This window comes from Vigna umbellata, chromosome 5 (assembly GCF_029865625.1).
Source record: "Vigna umbellata cultivar VRB3 chromosome 5, Vumbellata_1.0, whole genome shotgun sequence".
Taxonomy (NCBI): domain Eukaryota; kingdom Viridiplantae; phylum Streptophyta; class Magnoliopsida; order Fabales; family Fabaceae; genus Vigna; species Vigna umbellata.
In genome coordinates, this window is record NC_142169.1 from 65,359,242 (window position 1) to 65,377,590 (window position 18,349).

Here is an 18,349-nt window from a genome sequence, read left to right on the forward strand (position 1 = left end):
TCAGGTTATTTGAAGAGTCCTAGGACCCTTGAGAGGTTGGTGGAATAAATGAGGTATCAAAGTGATGATATATCTCTTAAGTAACATGTTAGAAGAAAATCTGGCACATTTACTTTTACACTCGAATAAATTTTTAATGATCCTTAAGAAAAATAATTTATTTTCAGTAAGATAACCTTTGTACTTTTTCAAAAATAATTTTGTTTAAAGAATTAATTAATGTAGTAATGTTATTTTCTTTAAACAAGGTTTCTTCATGCATTATTTCTTTGAATTCCCTTTTTATATAAAAAAAATGCTGAAAAAAACCGCAAACCCTAATTGAAAGAACTAAACATTACCTTCTTCATATTAATGAACTATTTCAGAGTTAAACAAAGTAATTTTAAATATACATGTTGCTTACCTACTAATATGATCATTTAATATTACTAATACACTAACGTGATCACTTAACATATAAGTTATCACTTAAAATAAAATAAAAAATCAACAAAAATGAAAACAAAACTAAAATTTTATGGAGGACAAAATATTATTGCCGAACAAAATAAAAACGTAAAAAGAAATGAGGACCAAATTTTTTTTAAAGAAAATATACATCAATCCTATCCAATCCATAGCGTATTACTGAACCTGAACATGTAACTTAACCTGTCTTTACTTAACATATGTTAGAAAACATTAGAAAACGGAAGAAAAGTTAAAAAAAAAAACTTAATCAACTTGATGTTTATCGAGATCTAATTCGTTAACTTTCATTTGAATTTCAGAGTGGAAGAAGGCAGCATCCCAGTATCTTGCATATAACTCCTAAAATGGGGCATAGGACTCTCTTTCAGCTACTCCTGGTTGAACCTGTCAGAATGATAAATCATCAATCTCATAAGTTTTAGCTGGGGAATTCATTTGAATTAACATTAACCTTTTAACAGGGTACAAGCAATACCTTAGGAGGCTCCACCAGATAAAAGTAACATCCTAAACTTTTACAATGTCCTAATTGCTTTTGAATTCAAACATTATATCATTTGCTGTTCACTACGTGTTTAATAATAGTGTATGAACCACAGTCACTATATGGAATCAAACGACAGATTAAATAAATAGATAAGTATATAAATAATAATAATAATAATAATAATACTAATAATTTTATTTCAATCTGTTATAGAACCATTCTCAAATTTTAACCAAAGAAAAAAAAAATCATAAAAGCACTCTTGTAAATTAACTTTGGAAAGACTGCCCAAATATAACAGTATGACTTCTAAAGCCCAGGAGCGTAACAGGAGATGTTTCATGCAAATTGCAAAACTTTAATGAATGACTAATTTCCCAGGCAAACTCTAAGTAACCATATTCAAGAGTCTAACCCAATTTTGAATTAGATCCTTTTAGAGATGACAAATAACTACATGTTCATGAGAATTGTCTGAATTTATCCAGATTTTAATAGAAAATGTGCACTATTTTAACATTCAATTCTTCATAATGCCATGTTTTCTTTATTGTGATTTTTATCTTTCATAAAAAAAATTATTTAATTTATATTACGAAGACACAGATGAGTACTAACTTTTACTTTGAAAACCAGGACAAGTTTAGTCAAATTTGTACATTTCCCCCATTCTCCATCTTGTTGCTTAAAGTTTCTAAATGGGTTGATTTGGTCACCTTACGATACATGCAAGCAAAATCATCTTCACATCAACTCACCATATGCTATTACAGCACCAACTAACTGATGCCATGCCGACACAAATTAACGGAGATGCCGGATAACTGGTCAAAATTGGGAGCCAATCAGATCTAAGGGTCCAATAACTTTCTAACTCTAGAAACGAAGTTGAAGAGCGGGTAAAGTATAGAAGGCAATAGATAGAATAAGTAAAGCATTACTATTCTTTTGATGATTGGACAGACAGGAATTAAATTAACAAAAACTAAGAAATAATTTTTCAATATCCCTTTGTGCAGCACTTACCCTTCCTTTGGCTGTGATATTTCTCTATACTTCCATACCAAGTCCACTGCATGCCTAGTGCAACAATCCGTAGAATTCCAGCAGCAACCACCTCAACAAAGGCCATCAAAAAAGACCTCTGAGGGGATAAACCTGCAGTTGCTAGGGATAGCGCAATTCCCTCCAAATTGCAAGAAACAATAAAGCTGCCACTTTTTATACCATCCAAAGCTTTCTGAGCAACTTTTTCAGCTGTCATACAACCAGATGAGGCTGCAATGATTTTGGTGAGTTCCGGTTTTCTCCTGTTTTCTGTAAAAGTAACCTTTCAGATTGTACTTCACTTTGATTACAGCATACATAGACTTCACAAGAGATGCTACAAACAGACATTTAATAAGCTGAAAGCAACAATTTTATTTTTATACTCATGAACTCTAAGTGGATATTTAGTAATCATGGATTCAAACTTATTATCTTAAGCAATAATTTCATTCTCTAATCTCTAAGTTTGTAATAGGATTGATACAATAGCCTCCCCCATGGCATCAGTCAAATGTATGAATTTAGATCAGATACAAAAATGAGAGATATTCAGATAATAAGGGAGGAGCTGGAGTTATTAAATCCGCAATTGATGCAGAATTCTGTGTAACAAACTTAAGACCTAATTGATTTTCTTTTCATTTTTCAGTTTTAAAAACTATTTTCTTAAAAAATTTCACACTACTCAACAATCATCTTCTCATCCAAAGTCTGTTATGTTACGAAATTGTTTAAAAAAAAGGTGTTTTAGAAACTAAATACAGAAAGAAATGCAAGATTTCCCATCTTTTCTTTGCATTTTGTTCAACATCTTGCTCAATTTCAAGGTATGCTCCGTGCCTTGCAACACCCGCCACCAGGTATTTGAGCAACTCGCCTAGTTACATTTTGAAAACTTTCGGAAATGGAAATCAATAACACCCTATGCAATTTCAAGGAGTTACAGCAAGTGCACGACTTCCATGGTGAGCTTTACACAAACTGACATGTTATTTACAACGAAAAATGAAGTAGAAACTAGCAAAGGTAATAGGTGTGAAGAAATAAATTCAAGCATCCAATTCAATACCTACCTTCTGCTAATCCTGGAGTATCTGTATCCGGAGGAAAAATCAGAGAAACATGAATATTATCAGCTATAACCTCTTGTTGCAATGCTTCTGCTAAACCACGGAGACCGAATTTACTCGCTGAGTAAGCTACGTAGCCATAAATGCCCGCCTAAACATAAACACAAATTCCACATCAAAATAAATAAAATAAAGTTTAATTACTTATTTAGTCGTTATACCTGTTAAAAGTTTATGTCTTAGGCTATGTTTGGTTTTCAGTTGGGAATGTTTCAAACTGAGTTTAGAAAGTAAAAGTTCTGTGACATGTATTGTTGTTCTGATAAGCACATTTGCACATTAAAATTTTGTCTGCAAACTTAGTCTTAAGAAGTAAGACCACAATTGCTCTTGCAAACATTAATCAAAACATGCACTTAGTCCATGCACTTAGTCCTTGCACCTAGAAAATACTCATTTCAGTATTTGTTCATACACTGCTTAACTCGTTTTAGTTCCAACAGATAATTTTTTTATTAGTTTAATCTGGACAATTTTTAGTGTCAGCAAAGCCTAAATCGAATTAAAAGGTGTATACACTAGGACTATAATTATTACTTCATAGTTATACAAACTAAAACCTATAAAATGCAGATATATACAATACAACCAAATAAGTAATTCACATGTATAAACCCAGCAATAGTAATTCACATAATAGATTATCAGATCATAAATAACAGAGGGCGAAAAGAGGTGCAGGTTTACCTGACCGGCCTGTGAGGAAACAAGGGCAATGGAAGCGGGCAGCGGGTCCTTCCGGTTTTTCATCGCGGGAAGCGCGGCCTTGATGAGGTTCAACGTTCCCATGAGATTGACGTCCATGGTGAACTTTATCTCACTCAATTCCATCTTCTCCAGCTCCAGCGCTGCGAACACGCCGTGGTTCAGCAGCAGCACGTCGATTGGCCCTGCCTCGTCCACCGCGCGCTTCACCGCCTCGAAGTCCCGCACGTCTGCCGCGAATACCGCCACCTCGATCCCAGTCGCCAGCCGGATCGCATTTCGCGCCTCCTCCAGCTTCCCCAACGACCGCGCCAATATCGACACACGCGCGCCCTCCGCCGCCGCGCGGTGTGCCAGAGCCAGCCCGATGCCGCTGGATCCGCCCGTGATAAACACGTGCCGATTCTTGAGAGGGATCTTCACCGGTCGCGGTTTAACCAGGAAATAGAGCACGACCAGAAGAAGCAGAGGAAGGAGAAAGAAAAGAAAGAAAAGAAAGAAGTATGCGTCCGCCATTGATCATGAGCCTTCGAAACTATACCCACTGGGAGCAAAAGTCTATGCGACTATGAAAATGGATACCATTTTTATTTTATTTTAGTACCGAGAGTAAGTAAGAGTATGTGCTTCCATCAATTAGGGAATTTATTTTATTCTATCAAAATCATATATATGGAAGGAAAATTAGGAAGTAATCAAATCTTATATTTGTTGATATATTAACTTTTTCTCCTAGTTGAGTACCATTAACTTTTAGGTGGTTTGATTTTTTATTTCCTTTTTTCTTATTTGTATGTTTTTACTCTCTTTAGTATCATTTTTATTCAATAAATATTTATATGATATTTATAAAAGGTATTTCAATATCAAGTTTAAAAAGTATAGTTACTCAGTTAACTACATTATTTATACTCTTTATTTATATAAATTGTAATGACTTTTTGTTTATTGATCTAATTATGTTCCAATCATCCCTTCCTTATAATTATTAGGTTGATTTACGTTAATTTATATAAGTATTCTTAACCATGTTATTTGTGTATTCAACCAGTTATTATGCTAACCGATCGACCATGTTAAGGATTTGAAAGAGAGACACCAAGGTCTTTTTTCATTATCCAAAGTGTCAACCAAATTGGGTCAATCAGTCAAAATTGGAGTTGAATCGATCGATAGAGACTACCTAGTCAGGTACTTATTATACATAGGCCCCCAAACCCAAGTAGTAGAAGACTAATTATGATGGGATTAATGTCGTTTGGAATTGATTTGGTAGTTTTGCTTAGTGCTCATGGTTGTTGACCAGGCAAATTTGAAAATATGACTTTTGAAGCTTGTGGAGTTGTGACGCCTCGAACCGAAAGCTGCTAATTCTGATATTAAATGCAAAAGCCATTGGATATGTCTTGATCGGATAGGCAAAGGACGTGATTATTGACATTCCCTTCCTATAAATAGGCTTGTCATTTTCACCTTCATTCTCATGGAGCTCTGCACATACAGATTGACTTATATCTTTAAAGTAATAATGTCTACATTCACCATTTCTTCTTCTTCAGAGGGGTCCCCTAGTCAAGACGATCAGGGATATGTCGATGATGTTTCGTCATCATCGCCACTTAGGTCGTCTCTAGAAAACATGGTCAACCGAGCAAAACTTCATTAATCAACACCATCACTACTAATGTCAATAAAGAAGTTGAAAATAAGGAACATGCACAAAAAGGGCCTATCCGAAGCACCATCAGTAGGGTTGAAGTAGATGCGTCAACAGAAGGGGATGAACTGACCCTGCCAAAAGTTTTGGGTTATGATTGGGTCTCTCATGATGTTTGCAAACATTGCACGTGATACCGATGCAACAACGACTTTGTGGCCTTGGCCGAGCAAGTATATATATACTTGGAGATAAAATTGATGACTATGTCATAAATCTTCAGGTTTGCAAAGAGAACGAACGAGTATGTCATGGTCGGGGAGATTCGAAGCTCGACTTCTTTTTTGTATATGCTTGCTATTTTACCAACTTGTTTGTATGAATTTCGTTTGACGACTTCCAAATTAAGATATCACGGGCATTGAAACAAAAAAATGTTTGGGTGGCCATTCAAGCTTTCAAGCCTATGTCCAAATGCCTAGGTGGCCATTCAAGCCTTTAGAGTAGTATGTAAGACACTTAACCTAATGATAATGTTAATTCTTACCATTATTTGAGCCTCGTTTCTTTGACAAAACTAGCTCCTCTATTACTTATTACTTGCTTAAATCCTCATTTTTATCTTTCTTTGTAAATACTCGTATTTTGGGCTACACTTATTTAATTGTAACTATAATCCCTTCTTTTTTATTCTATTTTGGTGTTAGGAAGATCTTCTGCCCTTTCAAAGAACCTTGGTAACATAGAGAAACAAAAAGATGAGTAAAAAATGGGAGTTTTCAAAGCCTAGGTGGCGTTGAGCGAACACTTGACAGCGAGCAACCAAAGGCCTCAATGCTGAGCACCCTTCACCATTACTAAGCGCCACAATTTCATGAAGCATCTAGGGTAGCCTTAAAGGCCAACGTTGAGCGGCAGAGCTTTGGTGTTAAGCGAGACCTTTGTTGATGTGTCAAAATGATGAGCTTATTTAACGATTGCAATAGAATGTTGATTATCTTCTCCTTCCTCACTAAAAGGCTTAGAAGGACATGAAAGACTTGAATAAAAAATACAAGTCTCTTGTCGACGAGTTCGAAAAGACCAAGTGACAATACATGTGATGTTGTAACATGAGACAAACTTCCAAAAGACTATTGATTAGGCTGTTAATTTTTACAATATAAAATTAAATTAATTAAATCAAACATAAAAATTTAAATTTGATTATATATATATATATATATATATATATATATTATAAATTAAATATGACAAATTGTTTGAGAAATTAAGACATTGTTTGTCAATCATGAAAGCATCTACCCGCAGCACTCTTTTTTGAAGTTGACCTAATGTAGTTGTTGAGATAAGTAGCTAGCATCGGTCACTGCTGAAACAAAAGGATAAAATCCGATGACTAGTTCTTGCAATTGGTATATTCATTTGCCTTTGTAATGCAAAAAATATATTCCACGAATCTATACAGTACAAATAAAATGCTATATGTATATGCTTGACATGTGTATTGCTAGTTTTGTGTATGAGAAGTTTCATGTTTCATGAACAATGCGTAGAGTAGCTCATTCCAAGCATCTGGTACACCAGGGAGACACCAGTGGCTGCAATCTTGGCGATGGAGAGGTGTTGGGTCTGCATTTGGGTCCAGATAATATATGGATGAATGACCATCTTTTCTCTGAGCCGTCATCTGAGTTACATTCAATATCTTGAACTTCAAAACTTCACTGGTATATGTATGTGCTAATAGCACAGAATTGGCTATTTTGAATTGCGACCAGTTATCCTTAGGCACCAACGAGGAGCCATGCTCTGGTAGTGTTTCCAAATGACAGCTTCCACCTTTTCTCCAATCACCACCTCTGCATCATACGTATTACAGAAATTTAGTTTCCAAGAACTAAACATATTCAGATATTTGAAACCAATTTACATACCTGAAATGCACAGGGGCATAAGTGCGAAAGAAAACTTGAGTCTTCCTAGCATTTACTGAATTTTGTATCCAGTTCAACACTGTTTCAATGGACTTCTTATACGCTTCTTCTACCTTCATTTCCAACTTCACTTCCAACCCTTCTTGGAAATAACAGCCCCTGGAGAATTACAGAAAAAACGAATCAATCATGTCATAGGTGGTCATATTGAAATGATAAAAATCATGTCGGAATGAGTTACCCTTTTATGGTTTTCTCATAATTCCACCAGTGCCCTGTGTTAAGAACCAAAACATCTGCATCTCTCCATTTCGAAGAGTACCAATCCATCTGATCCAACTTCAGGGTTGTTCTAATCTTTTCATTAGTTTTAGGAGGAGGCCGGCTTTGCAATACAAGAAATGGAGCTCTGTAGTATTCCACTGTACAGTTATAATCCTTGAATCTAAACACCAAGAACCCCTTGTGCTTTGTAATTGGGCTACCATTCACTTCGTAGATTGAATCCTTGTTAGGAACACCAGCAGAGAGCATGCATAATAGTGACTCCCATTGGTTTCTCCCAATTGAGTCCCCAGCAAATACCAGGCGCTTGTTTCGCAGTTTTTCTAACATGGTTGTTGCATTCAATCTGTGTTTATTAACGAGAAGTTCAATGTTCTTAGTTCAGAGCAAGAATATATTACAACCTAAAATAAATTAAAATGCCACTGATGCAACTAATATAGGAAGGATCGAAGGGTTGCTGTTTAATCCAACCGAAAGAAGAGCCAGGGTGTTCATCTAACCTGTTATATTGTTATATAAAATGTGATTATTGACTTTTATAATATTTTTATAAAAATTACCCAAGTCAAGATAATATATTTATATTTTTTTAAACAACTATTAGTCGTTAATACATTAATTTTTGTGAACAAAAATTTCAATTTGCTCTATTTTTTTTACCACTAAATCCGTTTATGGAAATATCTCTCCTTATAACACAATACAAGAAAAAATTCGTTGCTACACAATAGTTGCGTCACTCTTAAAAGACGCGGATAAGAATAGCGTAATACTACTAAATCAGAATACAGTGACTCGAGATTAGTCTTGCACCACTAGCTAACACTAACATGATCAAAATTGGAAAAGTCACACATTATCTTTTCATTTTTTTTTAGAAAAAAAAGGAAAAATTCTTCAGAGTTTCTAATACTGAAAACTGGACATTGACTGCATTGAATGGAAATTGAAATAACATTTCTCAGCAGCAAAACGGTGCTCAAAACAATGAATGACGGAGGGTTTGTTGTAGTTCGTGATTGGTGTTTTTTTTTTAATGGTTTTTCAAGGCAAAAATGAGAAATATAAGGACAAGAAGAGTAGCATATAAGTGTACCTGGGCAAGTTGCAAGTTTTGGGTTGCCACCTCCACTTTGTATAAAACAAATCAGGTCTTCCATTCTCCGAACACCGAAATCCCCGATCAAGGAAGCTACAATCTTTTGACTCATACAAAGGGTAACTTTCATCCCAAACCCAGTTACCCTCAAACAAATCACACCCACCACCCTTTTCTCCAAGAAACTCAACTCTATGCGCACGTCCCTCTACTGAACCACTTTTCTGGTGCGACCAAGTAACCCTCTCAGATTGACCCGAGAACCCGAACCTTCCAGCGAGTTCCTTATAATCCAAGTAGAAGAAGCTCCATACAACAAAGGCAGATACCAGAGAAAACCCAGCAACACTAACCGACGGTTCAAACAACCTTAAACGTTTCACCCTCCTTAAAGTTTCCAACTCCGGCATGGCTTCCACGTATTGCTGTGGGGTCCTCTTAGAAGACATCAAATTGAGTATAGACAGAGGAAATTCAAATTCTGAAATTCTAGAATTTGGGTGAGTGGTGTTCCTGTAATAACGGTTGAACTTGTGAAGACTGATGAGAAAAGACAGAGAAAGATGACAACTTTGTAAACTCTGAAGGGTGGCATGCAAGGAATTTTCATTGGCCCCTTCGCTAAGCCTTACTTGATGGGTGAGTTTCAGAATATATGGCGCGTGAATGCAGAGCCAAAAGAGAAAAAAATCAATATTTATGGTTGATCAAGAAGTAGTCTTCAATCACAGTTTGACTAAAAAGTTTATCACCTTTGTTAACTATATTTGTTTATGGGTCAGTTTTGAATATATCATTCATTATTTGTTACAGTAATAATAAAATTCTGCTGACTGATATACTATGGATTGTGTGTTTCAATTATTTTCTTTGGCTATTTCGTGTGAAGATGATTTGTTTTCAAATGGAAAAATCAGGAATTTGATTTAAAACTGAAAAAAAGATGAGTCTAATATTTAGAAGAAGATGGAGGAAGTGAGTAACGGTTAGAGAGACGTGCACCGCGTTGTTTGAAGAGAGTGGGGGAATTGGACTTTGGATTGGAACGTGCTTTCATGCGCCGAAGTGTGGAGCGTGGGTCAATGGCTTCATTTTATATATGATACGGACACCGCCACGCCGGTTTTTTAAGGATGCAAGTCATTGCCGTTAATACAATATATTAATAATTTTATTTTGTAACGATTATAAATAGTCGTTTATTGAGTTTTAATAACTATGTGATATAAATATAAAAAACATGGTTCATTAATGAATTTTAATCACTGAAATATATGCAATGAATAATTTATACTTTAGTGATTAAGTGATGTAATATTCTATTTTAATAATATACAACCACTAAAAAAAAGTTATATAAAAAAAGTTATATAAAAAAAATGAAAATAAAAAAATATTTTAAAAAATAATATATACATAAAGCTATTATAATTATCTTATACATAACTATAAAATCAAAATATATATATATATATATATATATATATATATATATAAAGATTTTATACTTTTAAGGATTCTATTATTTTATGTATAAACAAAATACATTCTAATATTAATAAAACATAAAATGAAATTATCTACTTTTAAGTTTTACACCGCATACACTAAACTACTTCGAACACTTTTATTTACTTCCACAATTTAGGTGATCATTACAAACAAAAAAACACAAACAGACAAATATCACTTAGGAGGTCTCCAATCTTCAAATAGACAAGAGAACTCCTAGAGAGAAGTAAAAAAAGTCTAGAAAAGTTATTTTTAGAGAAATTATGTGTTTTAAAATTATAAAACTCGTTGATAACATAACTATTTATATTAAAACCTTTTAATATTAAAATAATTAAGTCTTACTATTTTTAAACCATTATCATTTTTACAATATTATTTTCTAGGTCTTTATAAGTTGACTTTCTTAATACTTCCTCTTATGCATTTTGTGTAGTTTAAGCTTTTTATTTTCTCTTTTTTAAGTACAATAATTATAATTATATTTTAATATTGTTTTAACTAAATACTCACAGTAATCTTAATTCTTTGATTGTTAACCATGAATCAATTAGGACAAATTAGGAAAAAGAAAATGTTATTCAATAAATAATTATTGATGTTTTGCAAGCTACAAATGGGTGCTTTCATCACTCCTAACCCTGGATTGATTTTTGAGGAATCTGAAGGAGTTTTTGGAGATTCGGGTTATGCCATTTTTGTCTAATTAGAGGTTGTAAAAATCAATGGCTTCTACCGTTGTTCTTTCTTCTAATAATTCTCAGGCGCAGTCACATTCCTCAACTCTGGGACTTTCTCAAGAGCAAATTCATGGTCTATTGGCACTTCTTCTTCAATCTAATCCCACAGTCACGCATTCTATTGGTCTAGTGAGTTCTCATAATGTTTCCACTTCTTCTCAGGATCAAGGTAATATCTATTCCCAATGGATTTTAGACACAAGTGCTACTGATCATATATCCAGTTCTTTGTCTCATTTTATTTCTTATCATAGAATCTCACTAATTACAGTATCTCTACCCAATAAGAACTCTTCATTTGCTCATTTTTCTGGCACAGTTTCTCTTGGCCCACACCTTACTTTACATAATGTCTTGTTTGTTCCTAATTTTTCAGTCAATCTTATTTCGGTCACATAGTTAACTAAATCTCTCTGTTGTAAAATTACCATTTCTGAATTTTCATGTGAAATACAGGACAAGTCAACCCTGCAGATGATTGGGAAAGCTGAAGAAAGAGATGGCTTGTATGTCATGATAGTTCCTGCATTTGCACCCCTTGGTTCACCAACTGCTATTACTCCTGAGAATTCTATTGCTTGTTCTATAATAAGACCTAACTCTATAGATATTTGGCACTCTAGACTAGGACATCCTTCTTCTTGTTATATCAAACTACGTACCATGTATGCCACTTTACCTGATACAAAATACACTCATTGTGATACTTGTCACTATTCTAAGAAAATAAAATTGTCTTTTCAATTAAGTACTACTGTTTCAAAAGTTCCTTTTGATTTAATTCATGTTGATATTTGGGAGCCCTATTGTACCTCTTCTGTTGATGGTTTCAAATATTTTTTAACAATAGTGGATGATAGGTCTAAATTCACATGGATTAAATTGATGGCAAGTAAGTCAGATACAAGACCAAGACGATTTGTCATGTCGTCTTCTTCATATACAAGAAGGCCAACTTATACAGATTCTTCCAACTATTTTCTCTTATAGTTCTTTTTATAGTACATCCTCAACTGTACATAGTTGCATTGCAGACAGAGTGTTTCATGATCTCATCCCTCTCATTATCCTTAACAAGGAAGGGTTTTTTCCCTCTGTCTTAACATAAATGTTATCTTCAAATTCAGTTAGGTTAATGCATCCATCATGTGAAACTTCATATTCCAAAGTTGATATGTCCATATCGAATATATTAAATTTTGTAGTCTCCATTTGTTTTATGCAAGTTTGTCCACAAAACGCTCTAGTTCACAGTCACTTCTAACACTCCATAATCCAGAACCTTTTTCCATAGTCAACAAGTGCATAACACCACTATCATTCCCATAAATGCTTCCGCTTCATCGTATCATTAGTTCCATGGGTTTGATTGAAAATAGTTGGGAGGAATCTTCTGTTATGTGTCAGAAAAGGATAACTTAGGGTCGTGAAATCAGGGAGGAAGATTTGATAAAATGGTACAATTTTGTGAATCAATCCGTTTAGGAATTCTTTAAGTGATTTAAACAGTAGATGTGCAGTCTAATTTGTCCTGCCAGTAACTTCGCTTCACTAATGGAACCGTTAATTAAGGAGCTAAAATATATATTCAAGGATCAAAGATAAACAATATGCCATTTTGAGTACAAAATTGTTTACTAACTCTAATTATATGTCAATAGTCTCAAAATGGATGACTAAAGGACAACAAATATGCAATTTGAAGAAAGGCCTAAATAGTGCCTTAATAATTTCCAACTATTATTAGAAATTGATTTGCATTGAAAATATTCCAAATCAATTTCGAGAAATCATGGAGGAAAAGTTCACACTATTGATTTTTGAAAGGCAAAGAAATTGTAATTAATCATGAAATTGATTAAAGCACAAGAAGTTGAAATAAATCATCCAACCAGTACAAAGCCATAAATTTGTTGTAGGGTCATCATTGTGAAAGGGGATTGTGAATTGAACCCAACAAAACCATCCAAATTACTAAACATTCCAAGCAAAAAGCCTGAAAGCTATAACATTGAAAACAATCATACATTACTAATTCTCCTGTTCTTAACAATAAAAATACTGCAAGCCAACAATGTTGACAATAACAAGCACTCCTTACTTGTAGGCTTCTCTGATATCCCCTCCATCATCATTTACTCAATTAAGCTAGATTCCTAGACACACATTTGGATTCAATATCCAAACTGATATTGAAAAGCAGAAACCAAACTTCATTTTCTTTAACCATTTCCACGCTTGTAATTGTGCATCATAATTCACACTTATGTTAATTACTAATTTATTCAAAATTAACGTCATTAGAGTTTACTAGTTAATCTATAACAATGGTATCCACAAATTGGGTCGCTATGCAATAAATTTTCAAGGTTTCTCAGACAAAATTGACACAAAATCATCATAAGAATATGCAATGTTTTAAATTACTATCATGCTCAGAAGGTAAAGTCCTATTATGCTTATGTTTGAGAATAAATAAAATTAAAAAAAGTCTAATTCTCTCTTTCTCTCTCTCTCATTCTTTCTAAGCTCAAACTATCCAGTGTCATCAACATTAACCAAAGAATGACAGGAAGGAAATGCATATTCATTTAGGTACAGAAGGAGATACTGATCTTATACTGATGGAGATGCGGTTATAGATGGTTGGAATCATTTATTCGTTTCTTCCATTAGCTCTTGATTTGGCTTCTGTGCGCTAGAAGTATGTCATCCACAATCCACACAGAGGATTGCCAATGCACAATACTATCATAGATCAAACAAACCACATTAGTCTTACAGCATTATCATGTATTGTGTCATTCTTCCTTTGACATCATAAGTTGTGCAGCACTTTCTTAGATCAATGTGTGCTGAATTTGCTGAGAAAAAAAATATAAAATACTGGTGCAAACAATGCAGCCTGAATTTAACTGTAGCCTGTGGCATACTCAGTTTGTGTTTTTGGGGTTTGATTATCCTCAATAACGTTTGATCTATACTTTGTGCTCATGAAGAATGTATGGACAAAGATTTCCTAGGAGTCTGAAATAGAACACACAGGCAAATAGCTACTGCATGCATAGTCCCTAACTCCCCATCAAGTAACATCTTCTAAAGGCTAAATTCAATTTGTATCATTATCTAAGATAAATAACAAGAAAAAGAGGAGAAAAAACACTGTTATCGGGGTAATTGGGGTATTGAGAACACATATTATTGCCAATTCCAGACACATATAACAATCCAAGATGATAATATCACATCACTAAACAGGGCTCAAGCCAGATAGATGATATTATATAAAGAAATAAAATAGAGACATAAAGTTTAACAAAACAAAACTAACTAGGTAATTAGTTACCATCACACAACTGGGACAACATAATTTGCCTCCTTTTCTCCTAATCCAAACAGAGTGTGGTTACGATGGGCGTTCTGGGAAAGCTGAAGACGATTCTTCCTGAGAAGAATCAGATTGGTAGAGTGCGTTCTGTTTCTGAGCTTTCTCGAGATAAGGCTTGAAACCAATTTGTATGCTCAAGTAGCCGAATGCAAGCGTTCCCAACACCACTATCCCTGACCTAATAGCGTTCATCTTCATGTCTGACACTGATTTTGGACCCATGTTTCTCCGGGTTTAGTCAAGACACAACACAACACTCCTTCGATAAAAGGAAATAAATACCTATGGCGAAAACGGTGCCAATGACATGTCGTTTTTTTTAAAATCTTCCAAATTGGGAACTTCCAAATAGAACTATCCTAACGCCAAACCTAGGAACCAACAAAATGTAAAAGAGAACAACTTTCTCACTGTTATTGAATTCTCAGCTAAACTATAAAGGAGCTGAATCTGAGACAGTGGATTTGAACTTTGAAGCCTCTGGGTTTTTCTGTCCAGTATAAAGGTATAAAGATATGAATAAGATAATATTTTTATCGGATATGACATTCATGTTTCTGTTCATTCCTTTCAATTTAATTAGAACAATAAATATATTAACAAAGCTATTTTTTTTAGCTAAATTACTCTTAGTATTTTTATTTAATTGAATCAATTTCATATTTTATCAACAAAAAATAAATTTATAATATCGCCTCCTAGTTTTAATATTATCTTTTTGGTCATTTAATTATAGGTTTTTGTCTCACATGGTTGTCCATGGCAATGAAATAATTAGAATTTTTTGATTTCTCGTGGTAGTGAAGTAATTAAGATTTTTTAGTTTCGAATAACAGTGAAGCAATTAAGGTTGTTTTGGTTTCCCAGTGAATCAATTAGGGTTTTTTGATTTCTCATTATAGTGAAGTAATTAGGATTTTCTGGTTTTTCATGTCTATGAAACAATTAGGGTTTTTTGGTTTGAGTTTTCGATTTGCAGGCTATTGTTTCGCATCGCAGTGGTTCGTGGTGGTTATGCATTGCAGGTACGTGGAAGAGATGCGATTTTGTGGTGATCTTTTCTGGTGACGCTATGAAGTGTTGAACTAGTGATTTGAGATTTTTTTGGTTTTGGAGAAGATGATAAACAATGTATGGTGAATGCAATTAGGTTTTGTCGTGGTTTGGAAAGGTTGATCTGTGGTGGTGTAAATTGACATTTTGATTTGGGATTGCTAGTTCGGGATGTGATTCGTAATTTGGGATTGCAAGTACGGGATGTGATTCGCAATTTTGGATGTTTGCCATATTGTTGTTTTGGTGTCTTTTACGATTTGAGATTTTCTGTTGCATGTCATGATTTTGAACAATGGTGGTTTGTGATGACTCTGTGCTGCTATGTGGTAGTTGACTATAATGGAAGGTACAAGGATAGCGAATCGTCGATGAAGGTAAAAGGAAATCATCGTGATCTGGTGGTGATAGGTTGAATACGATGAGGTGAAAAAAGACCATGGACAACTACGTTAGAAAAAATTGATCACATCATTCATTGAAGTTCATGTAGACACTCTACCGTTAACGAGATTATTTTCAACGCCAACAAAAAGTCAATAACTATTTTAAACAAAAATTATGGAAATAAGGAACAACATATATATTAAATCTTTTTTCTATACGCGATTGTTACCAGTGAAATGTGATCACTTAGCTACTAAATAATAACATTCATGACTTTAAGAGATTAAGTAACTAAATATTTATTCCCCTTTACTGGCTTATTTGTTTTCTGAAACACTTTGAATTTTTATTTATTTATCTGTATTTATAAAAAAAATTGGTATAGGAATTCTGTGATTTCAGTTGGATCAATCGAAAAGAGTTTGGGTTTTGAGTTTTTGAGATATTACAGGTTAAAGGTTTTGGAGGTTTACATAATCTTCTGGCTTGGATTGAGAATGGTGAGTCTTGTTTGTTCAAAGTTCATGAAAAGGCAACATGTCATGAATTGTCGATTATCCTTTTTGGGCTGTACAAATACTAACATGCTGAAGTTCCGACACTTAATGGTTTGATTAATTATCATGGGCATAGTCACTGCATTTTAGTGCGTATGCTTGTGATAATTCTCACAAAAATTCTGGGCATATTCATGACATAATAGTCCTAATATATACTAACTCTGAAAGGCATACTAAAAAAACACTGTATCGAAGACAGAGTGATTTGGTTGACAATGACGCTGATTCATGACATTTACAAGTCAAATATTGTGAAAGCATCTGATAAATGATAATCCTTTGATTGGATCCTCTGCTTAAAGAAAAATCAATGGCAACACAGATAAATCTCTGATAAATATAAATATCATATTCTTCCTTCCTCTGTTTTTTTGGGTTGCTCATCCTTCTGTCACACTTCAGCAACATATTACTGATCCCAATGAAGAACATTCATATGCAATGCCATATTAAAGATATTAGAGTTCATTATACTAGCGCAAATGAACTCTACTCAATATATTTACGGAATAACGCTTTTGTGCTGTGGAAAACACAGCAACTATCTATGAAACATATACTATGGTAGAGACCAGCTATGCCCGGTCATATGGTAGCATATACTATGGTAGCATATACTGCTTCAGCTCCCTGCAATACTCGCGCATTTATAATCAATCATATTCAACATCCCAAATTAACAGTACTTAAATAAAAGCAACCTTGAAACCATCAAATTGTCAAGGATAAAAGGTTCAAACATTCAAATTCGGTTTATTTAAACTCAGTTTAAGAAACCATTAAAAAGGAAAATGAAAAGCAAAAGTCTGCTGAGCTTATTGACCATACACTGAATGCATAATTGTCTAGTTTTTCAGTGATTAACTTTTATCTGCTCAGTCATCTGAATCAGGAGAAGGGTTGTTCTCTTCTTCGGGTTTGGGCAACACTGGAGTTGGAGAAGGCTGGTCTTGCAGCTGCTGAGGATCAGTTGGATCAAGAAGGGGCACTCCCATGAGCATTGTTGGAGCACCAGACTGTGGACCTGCAGCATCATGTTGATTATGAGGTGGCACAGGACAGTTAGGAAGAATCTGAGACAGAGTCGGAGGAATGGGTGTTCCTGGTATACCTGGAAACACTTGAGGACCCCTTGTGTCTTCTCTGGGGACAATATCAACAAGAAAATCATACATGTCAGTCTTTGACATTGCAGCTGCAATGTCATTCTTACTAAGTGTCCTCCTCTTGTTCTCCTCAACATTACCCCATGCCCTCATTGTGAGCTCCATGATGAACATCTCACAAGCCTTGGCCAACAGCACAGGAGCCTCAGCTGATACCATTCTCACATCCTCATCAGACTTCATTATCCTCTTGATCCTAGCCAATGGCAAGCAGTGATTCTTGGACTCACTGGTCTCCTCAACTTCCTGACGCTGTTTTGCCCAGAACTTACTGAGTTGCTGCTCCAATGATTCTTTTGCTGTCTGTGGGTTGGATGAAGAGGCAGAGGGACCAATGGTGAGAGCTGGAGGACTGGTAGGAGGTTCCACCTTGGGTTCAGATTGAACTTTGCTCTTCCCACGTCCTTCTTTTGCTGCTTGATCATGCTTGTTTTCATCCATGTTCTTGTGCAATGGACTTCAAAATATTCTGACCACCACCGGGAAAATCGAACGTGACACATGCAACAAGAAAAAACATTTATGCATCTCAGATAAAAACTTCTAAAGATAAAAATTCACATTAGTCTAAATGATACATCTACGTAGATGGGTAAATGAAGATGGCTTCACAAGTTTTAAGTGATAAAAAGAATAGAAATTTAATAAACATTATATACATGTTGTATAGCATTAAAATTCTTACGATGCTCAGAGTAGACTTTAAGCTTAACTTA

The 18,349-nt window shown here is 34.5% G+C and overlaps 3 protein-coding genes across 5 annotated transcripts; all 3 read right to left on the minus strand.

Moving 5' to 3' along the window:
• Positions 1-559: 559 nt before the first annotated feature.
• Positions 560-4,455, minus strand: TSC10A (NAD(P)-binding Rossmann-fold superfamily protein). Of its 2 annotated transcripts, XM_088115045.1 has the most exons (5): positions 3,829-4,455; positions 3,085-3,232; positions 1,988-2,278; positions 1,720-1,785; positions 560-858 (listed from the first exon to the last, which is right to left on the minus strand). In XM_088115045.1, exons 1-4 carry the CDS (start codon positions 4,360-4,362, stop codon positions 1,766-1,768), a joined length of 993 nt encoding a protein of 330 aa, XP_087971171.1. In that variant the 5' UTR covers positions 4,363-4,455; the 3' UTR covers positions 560-858; positions 1,720-1,765. The 2 variants fall into 2 exon arrangements, with proteins under 2 accessions (XP_087971171.1, XP_087971170.1); XM_088115044.1 differs by lacking the exon at positions 1,720-1,785 and having other exon boundaries at positions 3,829-4,452.
• A 2,421-nt stretch (positions 4,456-6,876) lies between these two features.
• On the minus strand, positions 6,877-9,680 carry LOC124832604 (protein trichome birefringence-like 11). The gene is made up of 4 exons (XM_047306856.2): positions 8,825-9,680; positions 7,682-8,071; positions 7,441-7,599; positions 6,877-7,365 (listed from the first exon to the last, which is right to left on the minus strand). Exons 1-4 carry the CDS (start codon positions 9,274-9,276, stop codon positions 7,014-7,016), a joined length of 1,353 nt encoding a protein of 450 aa, XP_047162812.1. The 5' UTR covers positions 9,277-9,680; the 3' UTR covers positions 6,877-7,013.
• Positions 9,681-17,200: 7,520 nt separating this feature from the next.
• LOC124832178 (nuclear transcription factor Y subunit C-6-like) lies at positions 17,201-18,096 on the minus strand. Of its 2 annotated transcripts, XM_088114775.1 has the most exons (2): positions 17,579-18,096; positions 17,201-17,491 (listed from the first exon to the last, which is right to left on the minus strand). In XM_088114775.1, exons 1-2 carry the CDS (start codon positions 18,072-18,074, stop codon positions 17,343-17,345), a joined length of 645 nt encoding a protein of 214 aa, XP_087970901.1. In that variant the 5' UTR covers positions 18,075-18,096; the 3' UTR covers positions 17,201-17,342. The 2 variants fall into 2 exon arrangements, with proteins under 2 accessions (XP_087970901.1, XP_047162275.1); XM_047306319.2 differs by having other exon boundaries at positions 17,201-18,096.
• Between the last annotated feature and the right edge of the window lie 253 nt (positions 18,097-18,349).